The sequence below is a fragment of the Panulirus ornatus genome, chromosome 1 (assembly GCF_036320965.1).
Source record: "Panulirus ornatus isolate Po-2019 chromosome 1, ASM3632096v1, whole genome shotgun sequence".
NCBI lineage: Eukaryota > Metazoa > Arthropoda > Malacostraca > Decapoda > Palinuridae > Panulirus > Panulirus ornatus.
In genome coordinates this window covers 18,626,485-18,650,242 of record NC_092224.1, presented here as the reverse complement: position 1 = coordinate 18,650,242, position 23,758 = coordinate 18,626,485, and the positions used below count along the sequence as shown (strand labels likewise).

Below are 23,758 nucleotides of genomic sequence, written 5' to 3'. Positions count from 1 at the left end.
TATCTGGGAGTGGACTTAGCAGTGAATGGAACCATGGTAGTGGAATTGGGTCATGGGGTCGGAGAGGGGACAAAGGTTCTGAGGGCAATGAAGAATGTGTAATGAGAATTTTATCTCTGTGAGCAAAAATGGGTATATCTGAAGGAACAACAGTTCTAACAATATTATATGGTTGCAAGGCATGGGCTATAGGTAGGGTTGTACAGAGGGCAAAAATGTGTATATCTGAAGAAATAGTAGTTCCAATGATATTATATGGATAATAAGCATGTGCTTTAGATGAGGTTGTACGAGGGAGGATGGATGTGTTGGAAATGAAATGTTTGAGGACAATGTGGTGTGGGTGATTTGATGGAACAAGTAATTAATGGGTAAGAGAGATGTGTGGTAATAAAAAGAGTGTGGTTGAGAGAGCAGAAGAGGGCATGTTGAAATGGCTTGGACAAATGGAGAGAATGAGGGAGGAAAGGTTGATAAAGAGGATATATATGTCAGTGGTGGAGGGAACAAGGAGAAGCAGGAGACCAAATTGGAGGTGCAAGGATGGAATGAAAAAGATTCTGAATGATCGGGGTATCTCCAATCAGGTCTCCCTGTTGTCTTAGTTCCCTTCACTTCTGACATATATATATTTATTTGTTTATTTATTTGGCTTCGTCGCTGTCTCCCACATTAGCGAGGTAGCGCAAAGAAACAGACGAAAGAATGGCCCAACCCACTCACATACACATGCATATACATATACGTCCACACACGCAAATATACATACCTATGCATCTCAATGTATACATATATATACACACACAGACATATACATATATACACATGTACATAATTCATACTGTCTGCCTTTATTTGTTCCCATTGCCACCTCGCCACACATGGAATAACAACCCCCTCCCCCCTTATGTGTGCGAGTAGCACTAGGAAAAGACAACAAAGGCCACATTCGTTCACACTCAGTCTCTAGCTGTCATGCAATAATGCACCAAAACCACAGCTCCCTTTCCACATCCAGGCCCCACAGAACTTTCCATGATTTACCCCAGATGCTTCACATGCCCTGGTTGAATCTATTGACAGCACATCGACCCCGGTATACCACATCGTTCCAATTCACTCTACTCCTTGCATGCCTTTCACCCTCCTGCATGTTCAGGCCCCGATCACTCAAATTCTTTTTCACTCCATCTTTCCACCTCCGATTTGGTCTCCCACTTCTCCTTGTTCCCTCCACCTCTGACACATATATCCTCTTGGTCAATCTTTCCTCACTCATTCTCTCCATGTGACCAAACCATTTCAAAACAGCCTCCTCTGCTCTCTCAACCACACTCTTCTTATTTCCACACATCTCTCTTACCCTTACATTAATTACTCGATCAAACCACCTCACACCACATATTGTCCTCAAACTTCTCATTTCCAGCACATTTACCCTCCTGCGCACAACTCTATCCATAGCCCACGCCTCGCAACAATACAACATTGTTGGAACCACTATTCCTTCAAACATACCCATTTTTGCTTTCTGAGATAATGTTCTCAACTTCCAAACATTCTTCAAGGCTCCCAGAATTTTCGCCCCCTCCCCCACCCTATGATTCATTTCCGCTTCCATGGTTCCATCCACTGCCAGATCCACTCCCAGATATCTAAAACACTTTACTTCCTCCAGTTTTTCTCATTCAAACTTACCTCCCAATTGACTTGACCCTCAACCCTACTGTACCTAATAACCTTGCTCTTATTCACATTTACTCTTAACTTTCTTCTTTCACACACTTTACCAAACTCAGTCACCAGCTTCTGCAGTTTCTCACATGAATCAGCCACCAGCGCTGTATCATCAGCGAACAACAACTGACTCACTTCCCAAGCTCTCTCATCCACAACAGACTGCATACTTGCCCCTCTTTCCAAAACTCTTGCATTCACCTCCCTAACAACCCCATCCATAAACAAATTAAACAACCATGGAGACATCATACACCCCTGCCGCAAACCTACATTCACTGAGAACCAATCACTTTCCTCTCTTCCTACACGTACACATGCCTCACATTCTCGATAAAAACTTTTCACTGCTTCTAACAACTTGCCTCCCACACCATATATTCTTAAGACCTTCCACAGAGCATCTCTATCGACTATCATATGCCTTCTCCAGATCCATAAATGCTACATACAAATCCATTTGCTTTTCTAAGTATTTCTCACATACATTCTTCAAAGCAAACACCTGATCCACACATCCTCTACCACTTCTGAAACCACACTGCTCTTCCCCAATCTGATGCTCTGTACATGCCTTCACCCTCTCAATCAATACCCTCCCATATAATTTACCAGGAATACTCAACAAACGTATACCTCTGTAATTTGAGCACTCACTCTTATCCCCTTTGCCTTTGTACAATGACACTATGCAAGCATTCCGCCAATCCTCGGGCACCTCTTTGTCAACCTTTCCTCATTCATTCTCTCCAATGTCCAAACCATTTCAGCATACCATCTTCCACTTTCTCAACCACATTCTTTTTATTAACAAACAGCCTTCTTAAGCTTACATTACTTACTCTATCAAACCATCTCACCCTATATACTGTCCTTAAACATTTCATTTCCAACACATCCATCCCCCCCTCATACAACCTCATCTAAAGCACATGCTTAGTATCCAAATAATATCACTGGAACTACTATTTCTTCAAATATACACATTTTTGGCCTCCCAGATAACATTCTCTCTTTTCACACATTCCTCAGTGTTCCCAGAACCTTTACTCCCTCCCTCCCTCATCCTATGACTCACTGCCGTTTCCATTGTTCCATTCTCAGCCATGTTCACTCCCTGACACCAAAAAACTTCATTTCCTCCAATTTTTCTGAATTCAAACTCACACTCCAAATAACCTGTCCCTCAGCCCTTTTGAACCTAATAACCTTGCTTTTATTCAATCCCCCCTCAACTTTATCCTTTCACAGACTCTTCAAAACTCAGTCACAAATGCTGCAATTTCACAAATGAATAGGATACCAGTGCTGTATCATCAGTAAACAACAGCTAACTCACTTCCAAGAACCTCTCTTCCCCCAAAGACTGCATACTCACCCCTCTCTCCAAGACTCTTACATCTAATTCCCTCACCACTCTATCTATACACAAATTAAAGCATCACGACATTACATACCCCTGCTGCAGACCAATCTTCACTTGAAAACATTCACTCTCCCTCCTACCTATTCATACAAAAGCCTTACACCCTTTATAAAAACTTCTCACTGCTTCAAGCAACTTTCCACCCACAATGTATATTCTTGAGACCTTTCACTTAGCATCTCTGTTAATCCTATCATATGCCCTTTCCAGATCCTTAAATGCCACATACACCTCCATTTGTTTTTCTAAATATTTCTCATGCACATTCTTTAAAGTAAACACCTGATCTACAAAACCTCTACCATTTCTGAAATCACACTGCTCCTCCCTAATCTAATGCTCTGTACATGCCTTTACCCTTTCAATCAATACCCCTCCCACACAACTTACCATGTATATTCAACAAACTTATACCTCTGTAGTTTGAACACTCACCTTTATCTCCCTCGCCGTTATACACTGGTACTATACATGCACTTTGCCAATCCTCAGGCACCTCACCATGATTCACACTGAATATCCTTACCAAACAATAAACAACAAAGTCATCCCCTTTCTTGATAAATTCAACAGCAATGCCATCCACTCCAGCCACCTTGCCACATTTCAACATCTCTTCTCTCTTCAACAAATCACTTTCCATGACTCTCACACTTTGCATAACACAGGTGATGAATGTCTGGTTGCTATATCTATCTATAATTACTCTAAGACTAATTTCAACACAAGAGTTGCTATATATGATGGAACAGTACAAGAGAGAGAATAAATCACAAGGTACATAAAAGACTTATGAAGTCAAGATTTGAGACTGTTGTAGACTACTATCTGATTTTGGTGAACACTAACATATGATGCTGTAGCTCAAGTTTGTTCTAAGAGTGAAAAATTACATGGATTAAAATTAATCTCTTCTTAAACAAGTAAGTCCAAACAGCCCAATGCATGACAGTTAGACTTACTACAAAATAGGTGGGTTGATTTACTCACTGTGTATGTCCGTTGTGGTCTAAGCCTTTCTGGGAATGTAATGAATGCATAGGGCTTGACACAGACAGGGTACTTTGGCTTGCTGATCTTGGAAAATACTCTAGCTCCTTTGTCTACTCGATATTCACACACATACACATGATCTTCCTGTGCTCCTATAGGTCGTCCCCTGCAGTAGCTATTAAGATCCAGTACCCAGCAATGATTTATGACCATGTCCAGGGGTAAGATCTCACACAGTGGTGATCGGATGACTTCATTTGGGAAAAACTTCCGCCATGGTTCATGGAAAGTTTCATGTGGACGCAAATAATGGTGTCCAAATGCAAACTTGTCTCCCCTGTTGTGAAGAATGATTGGTTAGAAAAAATGTGCACCAATGCCTGAAATGAAAAAAATTTTTCAATTGTATCTACAAAAGTATATTTGGAGTGAAACATCAACTGAGGTGAAGTTGTTGTACAGTAAGCTATGTGACTCATACTACTGTATGCCACTGTAATAGAGTTCTTATTTCTGAATGACCAATACACTGAAAGCAGCTGAGAATCATTTCCTACTTGGGTGAGTAGTTAAGAATGCTAAGCATGTAATGTATTGTGGATATCAAGATATACCATACATAAAAATCATCTTTAACGTTGGAAAAGTTGTAGTAAAGAGGAAGTAAGTAAACATGAGAATGAATGTAATAAAGACTAAGTAAACAAATTTCTCTGATAAAGGTGTGAAGAATAAGATAGAGGTTTATCAGAGCTTTCTGAGAAGGTACTAGGTGAGAAAGTCTCGATGAAGGAATCCACAGAAATGTAAAAAGTCCTGACTTGTGCAAAGGTTTTACTTTAGAAAAAGCATACAGTAAATCCATTCTGATGGAATAATTGGGGAAAGGGTGGTTCATTAAAAGTAGAATTTTATTACATCCTGAATTTTTCCAAGGAACATTGATAAATGAAATAACAAGTGTACTGACAGCCTATCTGATTCTTTAGAGGCTGCAGGTGTTCAGGGAGTAGCACAAACTACTCTAAATCTAAATAGCTCCAGGGTCACCTGAAGTCACCTAAAATCACCTCCTGGTCAGAAATATGTCTTGCATGATTTGCAAACTACTCTCTCCATATGGTCTCATGATATTCAATAATTTTCAGCTTCCATACAATGCTGAGGTGTTTCCTGGATCTCTCAACACACGCAATGCTTTTAGCACTCTTATCTGCCATGATTTAATAAAAAAAACAGGACTTTGTACCACAAAAAACTACAATTGAGTGAAAACATGGGCACCAAATCTGTTAATGTGTTGACCAGGCAGATGCTTTTCTCAGACTGCTTGACAGTGACCAGGCTGTGTTCTACTTAAATAATCTTTGTAGGTGCAAAAGCACAAAAAGATATCACATTTTATAATGTAAATGTCAGTAAAGTATATAAAGGAAAAATGCATTATGGTGATGTGCAACAGGCTCTTACATGTTCTCCTGTTGCATAGTGTCTTAGACATAGCCCGGAACTAACAGACTATTCCATTACATCCCAAACTCAATCCAATGCATCCTTTGCTTACTAGACTAAACATGCTTATACAACAGACTTTTGCAAAAATGTTTACTAAATCCCAAACATAGCCAAGTGGGGTCTGAAGGGACTGAGGCTAAATTCCTTTAAACTAAAAATCATTAAAACAGGAGTTAGCTGTATACAGTACACACTGTTCTACTGTCCTTCAACGTATACGAATTCAGCTTCTAACAGACCCTTAAGATCTACCTGGACGAAGTTTGGGGGACTAAAGAAATTTCTGTAAAAATCCATTACATTGCAAATTAAATCTGGTAAGAAAATGACACCTGGATCAGAGTTTGGGAAATAACAGAATATTCCATTAGCTCCCAACCTCAGTCTGGAATGCTGGGCCTTGGAACATGTGACAGCTTATTGAACATCACTTTGGCACATATTTCATCTTACTAACATACAATATCTTATCTGCATGCATATACAGCTTTACAATGATCTACAATAATCTAAAGGTGCAATATCATCTTTTGTGCCTTTGTACCTCCAGTGATAACCTAAATACAAGTTTCAAGATGAAACGAGACATAACTTGATTAGTGCCTGGGGGTCTGGGATGCGTGCCTGATTGGTCAACACTTACAGAAACTCATTACAAGTGTTGCATAGTCTTTTCATATCAAATCATGGTTGATATGAGAGCTATCAGTATTGCATGTACTTAAAATACAAGAAACATCCAAGCATTCCTGAAAAGCTGTAAAGGGCTGAGCATTATGAGCATATGAAGGGTAGTTAGCACCTCATGCAAGCCCCATTCCTGACCAGGTGGTGATGTAAATGACCCCATGTGACTATGAAGCTATTTCCTTCTGATTCAGAGCAGAGTTTGCTACTCTCTGAACACCTCTATCTTTGAAGAAATAAGGAGGGTTTCCACTACACTTTTTAAATATTTCACTTATTGATGTTCCTTGGAAAACTTTGGCATGTAATGAAATTGGGCTACTAAAAGTTTACCTTTCTCCTCAATAAATTTATTCAAATTGGGGCTTAATGTAATGAAAGGTTTACTATCTCCAAATACTGGGAGTGTTGAAAAATGTGTGGAAGGCGAAAAGATTATCTCGGAAAGCAAAAATGGGTATGTTTCAAGGAATAGTGGTTCCAACAATGTTATATGGTTGCGAGGCATGGGCTATAGGTAGAGTTGTGCGGAGGAGGGTGGATGTGTTGGAAATGAGATGTTTGAGGACAATATGTGGTGTGAGGTGGTTTGATCGAGTAAGTATTGAAAGGGTAAGAGAGATGTTTATTACATCTATTTATCATACTTTGTCGCTGTCTCCCATGTTGGCGAGGTAGCGAAAGGAAACAGATGAAAGAATGGCCCAACCCACCCACATACACATGTATATACATACACGTCCACACACACATATACATACCTATACATCTCATAAACAGACATATTCATATATACACATGTACATAATTCACATTTGCTGCCTTTATTCATTCCTGTTGCCACCCTGCCACACATGAAATGACAACCCCCTCCCCCCCCCACATGCACACGAGGTAGTACTAGGAAAGACAACAAAAGCCACATTCCTTCACACTCAGTCTCTAGCTGTCATGTATAATGCACAGAAACCACAGCTCCCTTTCCACATCCAGGTCCCACAAAACTTTCCATGGTTTACCCCAGACACTTCACATGCCCTGGTTCAATCCATTGACAGCACGTCGACCCCAGTATACCACATCGTTCCAATTCACTCTATTCCTTGCACGCCTTTCACCCTCCTGCATGTTCAGGCCCTGATCGCTCAAAATATTTTTCACTCCATCTTTCCACTCCAATTTGGTCTCCCACTTCTTGTTCCCTCCACCTCTAAAACATATACCCTCTTTGTCAATGTTTCCTCACTCATCCTCTCCATGTGACCAAACCATTTCAAAACACCCTCTTCTGCTCTCTCAACCAAACACTTTTTATTACCATACCTCTCTCTTACCCTTTCATTACTTACTCGATCAAACCACCTCACACCACATATTGTCCTAAAACATCTCATTTCCAACACATCCACCCTCCTCTGCACAACTCTATCTATAGCAGCACCTCGCAACCATATAACATTGTTGGAACAACTATTCCTTCAAACATACCCATTTTTGCTTTCCGAGATAATGTTCTTGCCTTTCACACATTTTTCAACGCTCCCAGAACTTTCGCCCCCTCCCTCACCCTGTGACTCACTTCTGCTTCCAAGGTTCCATCCACTGCCAAATCCAATCCCAGACATCTAAAACACTACATTTCCTCCAGTTTTTCTCCATTCAAACTTACCTCCCAATTGTCTTGTCTCTCAACACTACTGTACCTAATAACCTTGCTCTTATTCACATTTCCTCTCAGCTTTCTTCTTTCACACACTTTACCAAATTCAGTCACCAGCTTCTGCAGTTTCTCACCTGAATCAGCCACTCGCGCTGTATCATCAGCGAACAACAACTGACTCACTTCCCAAGCCCTCTCATCCACAACAGATTGTATACTTGCCCCTCTCTCCAAAACTCTTGCATTTACCTCCCTAACAACCCCATCCATAAACAAATTAAACAACCATGGAGACATCATACACCCCAGCCACAAACCAACATTCACTGAGAATCAATCACTTTCCTCTCTTCCTACTTGTACACATACCTTACATCCTTGATAAAAACTTTTCACCGCTTCTAGCAACTTTCCTCCCACACCATAAATTCTTAATACCTTCCACAGGGCATCTATATCAACTCTATCATATCCCTTTCCAGATCCACAAATGCTACAGACAAATCCATTTGCTTTTCTAAGTATTTCTCACATACATTCTTCAAAGGAAACACCTGATCCACATATCCTCTTCCACTTCTGAAACCACACTGCTCTTCCCCAGTCTGATGCTCTGTGCATGCCTTCACCCTCTAAATCAATACCCTCCCATATAATTTCCCAGGAATACTCAACAAATTTATACCTCTGTAATTTGAGCACTCACCTTTATCCCCTTTGCCTTTGCATAACTGCACTATGCATGCATTCCGCCAATCCTCAGGCACCTCACCATGAGTCATACATACATTAAATATCCTTACCAACAAGTCAACAACAACAAGTCACCCCCTTTTTTTAATAAATTCCACTGCAATACCATCCAAACTCACTGCCTTGCTGGCTTTCATCTTCCGCAAAGCTTTTCCTACCTTCACTGTGTGGTAATAAAAAGAGCATGGTTAAGAGAGCAGAAGAGGGTGTTCTGAAATGGTTTGGAAATTGGAGTGGAAAGATGGAGTGAAAAAGATTTTGAGCGATCGGGGCCTGAACATGCAGGAGGGTGAAAGGCGTGCAAGGAATAGAGTGAATTGGAACGATGTGGTATACTGGGGTCAACGTGCTTCCAATGGATTGGGATAAACCATGGAAAGTTTTGTGGGGCCTGGATGTAGAAAGGGAGCTATGGTTTCGGTGCATTATACATGTCAGCTAGAGACTGAGTATGAATGAATGTGGCATTTGTTGTCTTTTCCTAGCGCTACCTTGCATGCATGCAGGGGGAGGGGGTTGTCATTTCATGTGTGGTGGGGTGGCGACAGGAATGAATGGAGGTAACAAGTATGAATTATGCACATGTGTATATATGTATATATCTGTGTATGTATATATATGTATACGTTGAAAAGTATAGGTATGTATATGTGCGTGTGTGGATGTGTATGTATATACATGTGTAGGCGGGTTGGTTGGGACATTTTTTCATCTGTTTTCTTGCACTACCTCGCTAACGCAGGAGACAGGGACAAAGTATAATAAATAAATATATAGAAGGCGACCAAAAGGGGAGGGAGTGGGGGGCTGGAAATCCTCCCCTCTCAATTTTTTTTTTTTTTTTTTAATTTTCCAAAAGAAGGAACAGAGAAGGGGGCCAGGTGAGGATATTCCCTCAGAGGCCCAGTCCTCTGTTCTTAACGCTACCTTGCTAATGCGGGAAATGGCGAATAGTTTGAAAGAAAAGAAAGATAAAAATCCTATGCCCATTCCCTATGGGTATTCCCTCAGAAGGGTCACCATGGAAAAAAGAGTCTCCATTACCAGAAAACTTCACTGCTGCTTCTAAACCTTCAGTGCCTCACCCTTAATAGGCCACTAGCAAAGGGCAACTTCAGTGCAGTGTTCTGGAAGGCTCCACCCATAAGTTCCTTCCAGTAACTTCTACCTAATGTGTCTATCTAATATTCCATCCTACTACTTTTACCTAACGCAACCAACTAATGTTCATACATATTACAGGATGAGCATCCCTAATCCGAAATGCTCCAAACTCTGAAACTTTTTGAGCAGCGACATGACATGACAAGTGAAAAATCCCACACCGGACTTCACTTGCCCATGCATGGCTCTGACACTCTGTTGGTGCCAGTTTGTTATAAACCATCGTAACCACCAGACCTACGTGCATTACTCACTGTGTATTTTGCTTATTCTCTGCTCTATGTGAATAAGTGTAAATAAATGATTACTTATCAGTAGCATATAAATCTAGAGTTAGAAATGAAGGTGATGCCAAACAATCACAGACTGTCCACATGGGCAGCCTAGACATTGTGACAACTTAGCCTTCTGATGGTTCAGTGTTACACAGACTTGTTTGCTTCCATACCATCCTGTTTTCCACATATCTCATTATGTATGTGCAAACATTCCAAAATCTGAAAAAATCCAAAATCTGAAAGACTTCTGGTCCCAGGCATTTCAGATAAGGGATACTCGACCTGCACATTCACCTAATGCTCCTGTCTAATGTTCCTACCTACTACTTTTATCCACTGCTCCAACCATTCACAAAAAGTAAGGCTAGCACATAGCACTCACCCTAGGAAAATCTTGAGTTAAGAAGAATGAGCTGAGCCAGTTCATTGTCGTCAAGTGCTATGTTTGACAAGGAGAGCATGTCTGCTTATGTACAAAATGCCAACAGTCAATGTGCAGAGAGGCAGAAATCAAAGAAAGCTGCCTCAGAGGAGTGCAACTTGACAACCACTAAGGTTCTGGATCACTACACAGCCATCACTAACCTTCACGATACCCCAATGGGTAGCACCAGTAATATATTTCCCTGGTCAGTAGCTGCCTACTGGTAATATACTTCCCAGGTCAGCAGCTGCCTACCGGTAATATACTTCCCTGGTCAGTGGCTGCCTACCAGTAATATACTTCCCTGGTCAGTGGCTGCCAAACAACTACCAACTACTCCCAATTAACTAAGCAATGTAACCATAATTTCATATGTCTCCTAATACATTGTAGTAGCTAATATCCTTATGATTTTATCAGATATTTTTGGCATAATCTCAGAGCTTCTTGAAAACTTCATACCATTACAATAATTCATGTTGCTGCTGCTTAGCAGAACTATTCATATTTTTTTGCAACAAGACTCAGCTCCTACCTGCCTCTGGCTGGAGTCCTTTATACTCATCAAATGTATTAATTTTATTTGCCTTTATTCATTAAACATAATAGCTGTTTCCCGCATCAGCGAGGTAGCACCAGGAAACAGACAAAGAATGGACTATCCACTCGTATTGACATATTTCATGTTTTATTATACTTAGTTGCTGTCTCCCGCATTAGCGAGGTAGCGCAAGGAAACAGACGAAAGAATGGCCCAAACCACCAACACAAATGTATATACATAAACACCCACAAACTTAAACAGCCACATTCTTTTTATTACCACACATCTCTCTTACCCTTTCATTACTTACTTGATCAAACCACCTAACACCACATATTGTCCTCAAACATTTCATTTCCAATACATCCGCCCTCCTCTGCACCCATGATATATGGGTGCCTTGCACCCATATAACATTGTTGGAACCACTATTCCTTCAAACATACCCATTTTTGCTTTCCAAGATAACGTTCTCGCCTTCCACACATTCTTCAACGCTCCCAGAACCTTCGCCCCCTCCCCCACCCTGTGACTCACTTCCGCTTCCATGGTTCCATCCACTGCTAAATCCACTCCCACATATCTAAAACACTTCACTTCCTCCAGTTTTTTCCATTCAAACTTACCTCCCAATTGATTTGTTCCTCAACCCTACTGAACCTAATAACCTTGCTCTTATTCACATTTACTCTCAGCTTCTTTCACACACTCTACCAAATCAGTCACCAACCTCTGCAGTTTCTCACTCAAATCAGCCACCAGCAATGCATCATCAGCGAACAACAACTGACTCACTTCCCAAGCCCTCTCATCCACAACAGACTAAATACTTGCCCCTTTCTCCAAAACTCTTGCATTCACCTCCCTAACAACTCCATCCATAAACAAATTAATCAACCATGGAGACATCACACACCCCTGCCACAAACTGACATTCACTGGGAACCAATCACTTTCCTCGATTCCTACTTGTACACATGCCTTACATCCTCCATAAAAACCCTTCATTGCTTCTAGCAACTTAACTCCCACACTATACTCTTAATACTTTCCACAAAGCATCTCTATCAACTCTTATCATGTTTGCCTTCTCCAGATTCATAAATGCTACAAACAAATACATGTTTTTCTTAATATTTCCCACATATATTCTTCAAAGCAAACACCTGATAAACACATACTCTAAAACCACACTGCTCTTCCCCAATCTGATGCTCTGTACATGCCTTCACCCTCTCAATCAATACCCTTCCATATAATTCCCCAGGAATACTCAGAAAACCTTTACCTCTGTAATTTGAACACTCACCTTTATCCCCTTTGCCTTTGTACAATGGCACTTTGCATGCATTCCGCCAATCCTCAGGCACTTCACCATGAGCCATATATAAATTGAATATCCTTACCAACCAGTCAACAACACAACCACCCCCTTTTATAATAAATTCCACTGCAATACCATCCAAACCTTCCACCTTGCTGGCTTTCATCTTCCACAAAGTTTTCACTACCTCTTCTGTTTACCAAACCATTCTCCCTGATCCTCTCATTTTGCACACCACCTCGACTAAAACACCCTACATCTGCCACTCTATCATCAAACACATTCAACAAATCTTCAAAATACTCCTTATGCCCACATTCATACATGCATATGAACATATACATAAACAGACATATACATATATACACATGTGAATATCCATACTTGTTTGCCTTCATCCATTCCTGTCACTAACGCGCCCAACAGGAAACAGCATCACTGCCCCCCACTTCAGCGAGGTAGTGCCAGGAAAACGAACTAAAAAGGCTACATTTGTTCACACTTAGTCTCTAGTTGTTATGTATAATGCACCGAAACAACAGCTTTGGATCCACATCCAGGTCCTATTGACCTTTCCATGATTTATCTCAGATGCTTCACATGCCCTGCTTCAGTCAATTGACAGCACGTCGACCCTGGTATACCACATCATTCCAATTCACTCTATTCCTTGCATGTCCCTCACCCCCCTGTATGTTCAAGCCCCAATCGTTCAAAATCTTTTTCAAAAGTAATGAAAGAGTATGAGAGCTATGCGAAAATAAGAAGAGTGGTTGAGAGAGCAGAAGAGGGTGTGTTGAAATGGTTTGGACATATATAGAGAATGAGAGAGGAAAGATTGACAAAGATGACATATGTGTCAGAAGTGTAGGGAACAAGAAGCAGGAGACCAAATTGGAGGTGGAAGGATGGAGTGAAAAAACTTTTGAGCGATCGAGGCCTGAAGTGTCAAAAGTGTAGGGAACAAGAAGCAGGAGACCAAACTGGAGGTGGAAGGATGGAGTGAAAAAAATTTTGAGCGATCGGGGCCTGAACATACAGGAAAGTGAGAGGCATGCAAGTAGGGTGAATTGGAATGATGTGGTATACTTGGGTCAACTTGCTGTTAAAGGACTGAACAAGGGTATGTGAAACATCTGGGGTAAACCACAAAAAGGTCTGTGTGGCCTGGATGTGGATTGTGAGCTGTGGTTTCAGTGCATTACACATATCAGCTAGAGACTGAGTGTAAACAAATGTGGCCTTTTTTGTCTTTTCCTGGAGCTACCTCGCTTAAGGAGGGGACAGCGATGCTGTTTCCTGTGGGGCTGGGTAGCGACAAGAATGGATGAAGGGAAGCTGATAACCCCTCATACATATCCTACGATTTCATTCAATGTCTCATATTAGTACAAGTGCCAAGGTAGTCAAAACTTTTTTGATGACTGTACATATCCTTTTATGGTGAATCTTCACAGAGCCGGAGTCCTTAATCCCAACCTTAGAGGCTAGCTGGCTAAGATAACCAACTCCATGAGGAAGACTTGCTACCCAGGCTACCCTAACATCATCTGAAGTATCCCAATCCATTTTCATTTCCTTCTTGTAACTTTTGAAGCATCATAAATCTTCTTGACTGTCATATTTTCTACCACATATTTCATATCATCATAACATACTCAAAGAATCTCCTCCAAGCACCTTTTTAAGGCTCCATTCACATCACATATCTTTCCATATCTTTACTTTTAATTCTTGGTAGGTAAATACTTCCCATTCCAACTCTACTCCACAAGTTATCCATCTCTATTGCTCATACTTTTTATCTATCCTGTTCTACGTACTCTTGCATTTTACATCCATACATCAACAATGAGATGAGAATTCTTTTATGGAAGCTTCTTGCAGACTCTATGCTCAAATATCTTTCATTTAATTAAGAATTCAGTGCACCCCAGGTTTTCTCTTTCGCATGACTACCATCAACTTCACCTTTTCTATTAGTTGTCATTAGCCCTTATAAAGTAGCCAACATCAACTAGTAATATCTTAGGAAAATGTGGTTGACATCCAATGTTCTAATATATATATACATATATATATATATATAAGAATGTATGTGAGAAATACTTAGAAAAGCAAATGAATTTGTATGTAGCATTTATGGATCTGGAGAAGGCATATGATAGAGTTGATAGAGATGCTCTGTGGAAGGTACTAAGAATATATGGTGTGGGAGGCAGGATGTTAGAAGCAGTGAAAAGTTTTTATCGAGGATGTAAGGCATGTGTACGTGTAGGAAGAGAGGAAAGTGATTGGTTCTCAGTGAATGTAGGTTTGCGGCAGGGGTGTGTGATGTCTCCATGATTGTTTAATTTGTTTATGGATGGGGTTGTTAGGGAGGTGAATGCAAGAGTTTTGGAAAGAGGGGCAAGTATGCAGTCTGTTGGGGATGAGAGATCTTGGGAAGTGAGTCAGTTGTTGTTCGGTGATGATACAGCGCTGGTGGCTGATTCATGTGAGAAACTGCAGAAGCTGGTGACTGAGTTTGGTAAAGTGTGTGAAAGAAGAAAATTAAGAGTAAATGTGAATAAGAGCAAGGTTATTAGGTACAGTAGGGTTGAGGGTCAAGTCAACTGGGAGGTGAGTTTGAATGTAGAAAAACTGGAGGAAGTAAAGTGTTTTAGATATCTGAGAGTGGATCTGGCAGCGGATGGAACAATGGAAGTGGAAGTAAATCATAAGGTGGGGGAGGGGGTGAAAATCCTGGGAGCCTTGAAGAATGTGTGGAAGTCGAGAACATTGTCTCGGAAAGCAAAAATGGGTATGGTTGAAGGAACAGTGGTTCCAACAATGTTGTATGGTTGCGAGGCGTGGGCTATGGATAGAGTTGTGCACAGGAGGATGGATGTGCTGGAAATGAGATGTTTGAGGACAATATGTGGTGTGAGGTGGTTTGATCAAGTAAGTATTGAAAGGGTAAGAGAGATGTGTGGTAATAAACAGAGTGTGGTTGAGAGAGCAGAAGAGGGTGTTTTGAAATGGTTTGGTCACATGGAGAGAATGAGTGAGGAAAGATTGACCAAGAGGATATATGTGTCAGAGGTGGAGGGAACGAGGAGAAGTGGGAGACCAAATTGGAGGTGGAAAGATGGAGTGAAAAAGATTTTGAGTGATCGGGGCCTGAACATGCAGGAGTGTGAAAGGCGGGCAAGGAATAGAGTGAATTGGATCGATGTGGTATACCGGGGTTGACGTGCTGTCAATGGATTGAATCAGGGCATGTGAAGCGTCTGGGGTAAATCATGGAAAGTTCTGTGGGGCCTGGATGTGGAAAGGGAGCTGTGGTTTCGGGCATTATTGCATGACAGCTAGAGACTGAGTGTGAACAAATGGGGCCTTTGTTGTCTTTTCCTAGCACTACCTCGCACACATGAGGGGGGAGGGGGATGTTATTCCATGTGTGGCGAGGTGGCGATGGGAATGAATAAAGGCAGACAGTGTGAATTATGTGCATGTGTATATATGTATGTGTCTGTGTGTGTATATATATGTGTACATTGAGATGTATGGATATGTATATTTGCGTGTGTGGACGTGTATGTATATACATGTATATGGGGTTGGGTTGGGCCATTTCTTTCGTCTGTTTCCTTGCGCCACCTTGCAAACGTGGGAAACAAAGACAAAGCAAAATAAATATGATTTTTTTTTTTTTTTTTTGCTTTGTCGCTGTCTCCCGCGTTTGCGAGGTAGCGCAAGGAAACAGACGAAAGAAATGGCCCAACCCACCCCCATACACATGTATATACATACGTCCACACACGCAAATATATATACCTACACAGCTTTCCATGGTTTACCCCAGACGCTTCACATGCCTTGATTCAATCCACTGACAGCACGTCAACCCCGGTATACCACATCGCTCCAATTCACTCTATTCCTTGCCCTCCTTTCACCCTCCTGCATGTTCAGGCCCCGATCACACAAAATCTTTTTCACTCCATCTTTCCACCTCCAATTTGGTCTCCCTCTTCTCCTCGTTCCCTCCACCTCCGACACATATATTCTCTTGGTCAATCTTTCCTCACTCATTCTCTCCATGTGCCCGAACCATTTCAAAACACCCTCTTCTGCTCTCTCAACCACGCTCTTTTTATTTCCACACATCTCTCTTACCCTTACGTTACTTACTCGATCAAACCACCTCACACCACACATTGTCCTCAAACATCTCATTTCCAGCACATCCATCCTCCTGCGCACAACTCTATCCATAGCCCACGCCTCGCAACCATACAACATTGTTGGAACCACTATTCCTTCAAACATACCCATTTTTGCTTTCCGAGATAATGTTCTCGACTTCCACACATTCTTCAAGGCTCCCAGAATTTTCGCCCCCTCCCCCACCCTATGATCCACTTCCGCTTCCATGGTTTCATCCGCTGCCAGATCCACTCCCAGATATCTAAAACACTTCACTTCCTCCAGTTTTTCTCCATTCAAACTCACCTCCCAATTGACTTGACCCTCAACCCTACTGTACCTAATAACCTTGCTCTTATTCACATATACTCTTAACTTTCTTCTTTCACACACTTTACCAAACTCAGTCACCAGCTTCTGCAGTTTCTCACATGAATCAGCCACCAGCACTGTATCATCAGCGAACAACAACTGACTCACTTCCCAAGCTCTCTCATCCTCAACAGACTTCATACTTGCCCCTCTTTCCAAAACTCTTGCATTCACCTCCCTAACAACCCCATCCATAAACAAATTAAACAACCATGGGGACATCACACACCCCTGCCGCAAACCAACATTCACTGAGAACCAATCACTTTCCTCTCTTCCTACACGTACACATGCCTTATTTTTTTTTTTTTTTTTTTTTTTTTTATACTTTGTCGCTGTCTCCCGCGTTTGCGAGGTAGCGCAAGGAAACAGACGAAAGAAATGGCCCAACCCCCCCCCCCATACACATGTACATACACACGTCCACACACGCAAATATACATACCTACACAGCTTTCCATGGTTTACCCCAGACGCTTCACATGCCTTGCTTCAATCCACTGACAGCACGTCAACCCCTGTATACCACATGACTCCAATTCACTCTATTTCTTGCCCTCCTTTCACCCTCCTGCATGTTCAGGCCCCGATCACACAAAATCTTTTTCACTCCATCTTTCCACCTCCAATTTGGTCTCCCTCTTCTCCTCGTTCCCTCCACCTCCGACACATATATCCTCTTGGTCAATCTCTCCTCACTCATTCTCTCCATGTGCCCAAACCATTTCAAAACACCCTCTTCTGCTCTCTCAACCACGCTCTTTTTATTTCCACACATCTCTCTTACCCTTACGTTACTTACTCGATCAAACCACCTCACACCACACATTGTCCTCAAACATCTCATTTCCAGCACATCCATCCTCCTGCGCACATCTCTATCCATAGCCCACGCCTCGCAACCATACAGCATTGTTGGAACCACTATTCCTCAAACATACCCATTTTTGCTTTCCGAGATAATGTTCTCGACTTCCACACATTTTCAAGGCTCCCAAAATTTCGCCCCCTCCCCCACCCTATGATCCACTTCCGCTTCCATGGTTCCATCCGCTGACAGATCCACTCCCAGATATCTAAAACACTTCACTTCCTCCAGTTTTTCTCCATTCAAACTCACCTCCCAATTGATTTGTTCCTCAACCCTACTGAACCTAATAACCTTGCTCTTATTCACATTTACTCTCAGCTTCTTTCACACACTCTACCAAATCAGTCACCAACCTCTGCAGTTTCTCACTCAAATCAGCCACCAGCAATGCATCATCAGCGAACAACAACTGACTCACTTCCCAAGCCCTCTCATCCACAACAGACTAAATACTTGCCCCCTTTCTCCAAAACTCTTGCATTCACCTCCCTAACAACTCCATCCATAAACAAATTAATCAACCATGGAGACATCACACACCCCTGCCGCAAACTGACATTCACTGGGAACCAATCACTTTCCTCGATTCCTACTTGTACACATGCCTTACATCCTCCATAAAAACCCTTCATTGCTTCTAGCAACTTAACTCCCACACTATACTCTTAATACTTTCCACAAAGCATCTCTATCAACTCTTATCATGTGCCTTCTCCAGATTCATAAATGCTACAAACAAATACATGTTTTTCTTAATATTTCCCACATATATTCTTCAAAGCAAACACCTGATAAACACATACTCTAAAACCACACTGCTCTTCCCCAATCTGATGCTCTGTACATGCCTTCACCCTCTCAATCAATACCCTTCCATATAATTCCCCAGGAATACTCAGAAAACCTTTACCTCTGTAATTTGAACACTCACCTTTATCCCCTTTGCCTTTGTACAATGGCACTTTGCATGCATTCCGCCAATCCTCAGGCACTTCACCATGAGCCATATATAAATTGAATATCCTTACCAACCAGTCAACAACACAACCACCCCCTTTTATAATAAATTCCACTGCAATACCATCCAAACCTTCCACCTTGCTGGCTTTCATCTTCCACAAAGTTTTCACTACCTCTTCTGTTTACCAAACCATTCTCCCTGATCCTCTCATTTTGCACACCACCTCGACTAAAACACCCTACATCTGCCACTCTATCATCAAACACATTCAACAAATCTTCAAAATACTCCTTATGCCCACATTCATACATGCATATGAACATATACATAAACAGACATATACATATATACACATGTGAATATCCATACTTGTTTGCCTTCATCCATTCCTGTCACTAACGCGCCCAACAGGAAACAGCATCACTGCCCCCCACTTCAGCGAGGTAGTGCCAGGAAAACGAACTAAAAAGGCTACATTTGTTCACACTTAGTCTCTAGTTGTTATGTATAATGCACCGAAACAACAGCTTTGGATCCACATCCAGGTCCTATTGACCTTTCCATGATTTATCTCAGATGCTTCACATGCCCTGCTTCAGTCAATTGACAGCACGTCGACCCTGGTATACCACATCATTCCAATTCACTCTATTCCTTGCATGTCCCTCACCCCCCTGTATGTTCAAGCCCCAATTGTTCAAAATCTTTTTCAAAAGTAATGAAAGAGTATGAGAGCTATGCGAAAATAAGAAGAGTGGTTGAGAGAGCAGAAGAGGGTGTGTTGAAATGGTTTGGACATATATAGAGAATGAGAGAGGAAAGATTGACAAAGATGACATATGTGTCAGAAGTGTAGGGAACAAGAAGCAGGAGACCAAATTGGAGGTGGAAGGATGGAGTGAAAAAACTTTTGAGCGATCGAGGCCTGAAGTGTCAAAAGTGTAGGGAACAAGAAGCAGGAGACCAAACTGGAGGTGGAAGGATGGAGTGAAAAAAATTTTGAGCGATCGGGGCCTGAACATACAGGAAAGTGAGAGGCATGCAAGTAGGGTGAATTGGAATGATGTGGTATACTTGGGTCAACTTGCTGTTAAAGGACTGAACAAGGGTATGTGAAACATCTGGGGTAAACCACGAAAAGGTCTGTGTGGCCTGGATGTGGATTGTGAGCTGTGGTTTCAGTGCATTACACATATCAGCTAGAGACTGAGTGTAAACAAATGTGGCCTTTTTTGTCTTTTCCTGGAGCTACCTCGCTTAAGGAGGGGACAGCGATGCTGTTTCCTGTGGGGCTGGGTAGCGACAAGAATGGATGAAGGGAAGCTGATAACCCCTCATACATATCCTACGATTTCATTCAATGTCTCATATTAGTACAAGTGCCAAGGTAGTCAAAACTTTTTTGATGACTGTACATATCCTTTTATGGTGAATCTTCACAGAGCCGGAGTCCTTAATCCCAACCTTAGAGGCTAGCTGGCTAAGATAACCAACTCCATGAGGAAGACTTGCTACCCAGGCTACCCTAACATCATCTGAAGTATCCCAATCCATTTTCATTTCCTTCTTGTAACTTTTGAAGCATCATAAATCTTCTTGACTGTCATATTTTCTACCACATATTTCATATCATCATAACATACTCAAAGAATCTCCTCCAAGCACCTTTTTAAGGCTCCATTCACATCACATATCTTTCCATATCTTTACTTTTAATTCTTGGTAGGTAAATACTTCCCATTCCAACTCTACTCCACAAGTTATCCATCTCTATTGCTCATACTTTTTATCTATCCTGTTCTACGTACTCTTGCATTTTACATCCATACATCAACAATGAGATGAGAATTCTTTTATGGAAGCTTCTTGCAGACTCTATGCTCAAATATCTTTCATTTAATTAAGAATTCAGTGCACCCCCAGGTTTTCTCTTTCGCATGACTACCATCAACTTCACCTTTTCTATTAGTTGTCATTAGCCCTTATAAAGTAGCCAACATCAACTAGTAATATCTTAGGAAAATGTGGTTGACATCCAATGTTCTAATATATATATACATATATATATATAATATATATAATATATATAATATATATAATATATATAATATATATAATATATATAATATATATATACATATATATATATATAAGAATGTATGTGAGAAATACTTAGAAAAGCAAATGAATTTGTATGTAGCATTTATGGATCTGGAGAAGGCATATGATAGAGTTGATAGAGATGCTCTGTGGAAGGTACTAAGAATATATGGTGTGGGAGGCAGGATGTTAGAAGCAGTGAAAAGTTTTTATCGAGGATGTAAGGCATGTGTACGTGTAGGAAGAGAGGAAAGTGATTGGTTCTCAGTGAATGTAGGTTTGCGGCAGGGGTGTGTGATGTCTCCATGATTGTTTAATTTGTTTATGGATGGGGTTGTTAGGGAGGTGAATGCAAGAGTTTTGGAAAGAGGGGCAAGTATGCAGTCTGTTGGGGATGAGAGATCTTGGGAAGTGAGTCAGTTGTTGTTCGGTGATGATACAGCGCTGGTGGCTGATTCATGTGAGAAACTGCAGAAGCTGGTGACTGAGTTTGGTAAAGTGTGTGAAAGAAGAAAATTAAGAGTAAATGTGAATAAGAGCAAGGTTATTAGGTACAGTAGGGTTGAGGGTCAAGTCAACTGGGAGGTGAGTTTGAATGTAGAAAAACTGGAGGAAGTAAAGTGTTTTAGATATCTGAGAGTGGATCTGGCAGCGGATGGAACAATGGAAGTGGAAGTAAATCATACGGTGGGGGAGGGGGTGAAAATCCTGGGAGCCTTGAAGAATGTGTGGAAGTCGAGAACATTGTCTCGGAAAGCAAAAATGGGTATGGTTGAAGGAACAGTGGTTCCAACAATGTTGTATGGTTGCGAGGCGTGGGCTATGGATAGAGTTGTGCACAGGAGGATGGATGTGCTGGAAATGAGATGTTTGAGGACAATATGTGGTGTGAGGTGGTTTGATCAAGTAAGTATTGAAAGGGTAAGAGAGATGTGTGGTAATAAACAGAGTGTGGTTGAGAGAGCAGAAGAGGGTGTTTTGAAATGGTTTGGTCACATGGAGAGAATGAGTGAGGAAAGATTGACCAAGAGGATATATGTGTCAGAGGTGGAGGGAACGAGGAGAAGTGGGAGACCAAATTGGAGGTGGAAAGATGGAGTGAAAAAGATTTTGAGTGATCGGGGCCTGAACATGCAGGAGTGTGAAAGGCGGGCAAGGAATAGAGTGAATTGGATCGATGTGGTATACCGGGGTTGACGTGCTGTCAATGGATTGAATCAGGGCATGTGAAGCGTCTGGGGTAAATCATGGAAAGTTCTGTGGGGCCTGGATGTGGAAAGGGAGCTGTGGTTTCGGGCATTATTGCATGACAGCTAGAGACTGAGTGTGAACAAATGGGGCCTTTGTTGTCTTTTCCTAGCACTACCTCGCACACATGAGGGGGGAGGGGGATGTTATTCCATGTGTGGCGAGGTGGCGATGGGAATGAATAAAGGCAGACAGTGTGAATTATGTGCATGTGTATATATGTATGTGTCTGTGTGTGTATATATATGTGTACATTGAGATGTATGGATATGTATATTTGCGTGTGTGGACGTGTATGTATATACATGTATATGGGGTTGGGTTGGGCCATTTCTTTCGTCTGTTTCCTTGCGCCACCTTGCAAACGTGGGAAACAAAGACAAAGCAAAATAAATATGATTTTTTTTTTTTTTTTTTGCTTTGTCGCTGTCTCCCGCGTTTGCGAGGTAGCGCAAGGAAACAGACGAAAGAAATGGCCCAACCCACCCCCATACACATGTATATACATACGTCCACACACGCAAATATACATACCTACACAGCTTTCCATGGTTTACCCCAGACGCTTCACATGCCTTGATTCAATCCACTGACAGCACGTCAACCCCGGTATACCACATCGCTCCAATTCACTCTATTCCTTGCCCTCCTTTCACCCTCCTGCATGTTCAGGCCCCGATCACACAAAATCTTTTTCACTCCATCTTTCCACCTCCAATTTGGTCTCCCTCTTCTCCTCGTTCCCTCCACCTCCGACACATATATTCTCTTGGTCAATCTTTCCTCACTCATTCTCTCCATGTGCCCGAACCATTTCAAAACACCCTCTTCTGCTCTCTCAACCACGCTCTTTTTATTTCCACACATCTCTCTTACCCTTACGTTACTTACTCGATCAAACCACCTCACACCACACATTGTCCTCAAACATCTCATTTCCAGCACATCCATCCTCCTGCGCACAACTCTATCCATAGCCCACGCCTCGCAACCATACAACATTGTTGGAACCACTATTCCTTCAAACATACCCATTTTTGCTTTCCGAGATAATGTTCTCGACTTCCACACATTCTTCAAGGCTCCCAGAATTTTCGCCCCCTCCCCCACCCTATGATCCACTTCCGCTTCCATGGTTTCATCCGCTGCCAGATCCACTCCCAGATATCTAAAACACTTCACTTCCTCCAGTTTTTCTCCATTCAAACTCACCTCCCAATTGACTTGACCCTCAACCCTACTGTACCTAATAACCTTGCTCTTATTCACATTTACTCTTAACTTTCTTCTTTCACACACTTTACCAAACTCAGTCACCAGCTTCTGCAGTTTCTCACATGAATCAGCCACCAGCACTGTATCATCAGCGAACAACAACTGACTCACTTCCCAAGCTCTCTCATCCTCAACAGACTTCATACTTGCCCCTCTTTCCAAAACTCTTGCATTCACCTCCCTAACAACCCCATCCATAAACAAATTAAACAACCATGGGGACATCACACACCCC

The 23,758-nt window shown here is 41.7% G+C and overlaps 1 protein-coding gene across 6 annotated transcripts in view; it reads right to left on the bottom strand.

Moving 5' to 3' along the window:
• ash1 (histone-lysine N-methyltransferase ash1) overlaps window positions 1–23,758 on the bottom strand; it is a 546,010-nt gene that overhangs the window by 32,682 nt on the left and 489,570 nt on the right. For all 6 annotated transcript variants that reach the window (XM_071682098.1, XM_071682255.1, XM_071682335.1 and 3 more), the window contains one exon: window positions 4,154–4,493. In XM_071682098.1, coding sequence (XP_071538199.1) covers window positions 4,154–4,493 — 340 coding nt within the window. The remainder of the gene's footprint in view (window positions 1–4,153; window positions 4,494–23,758) is intronic.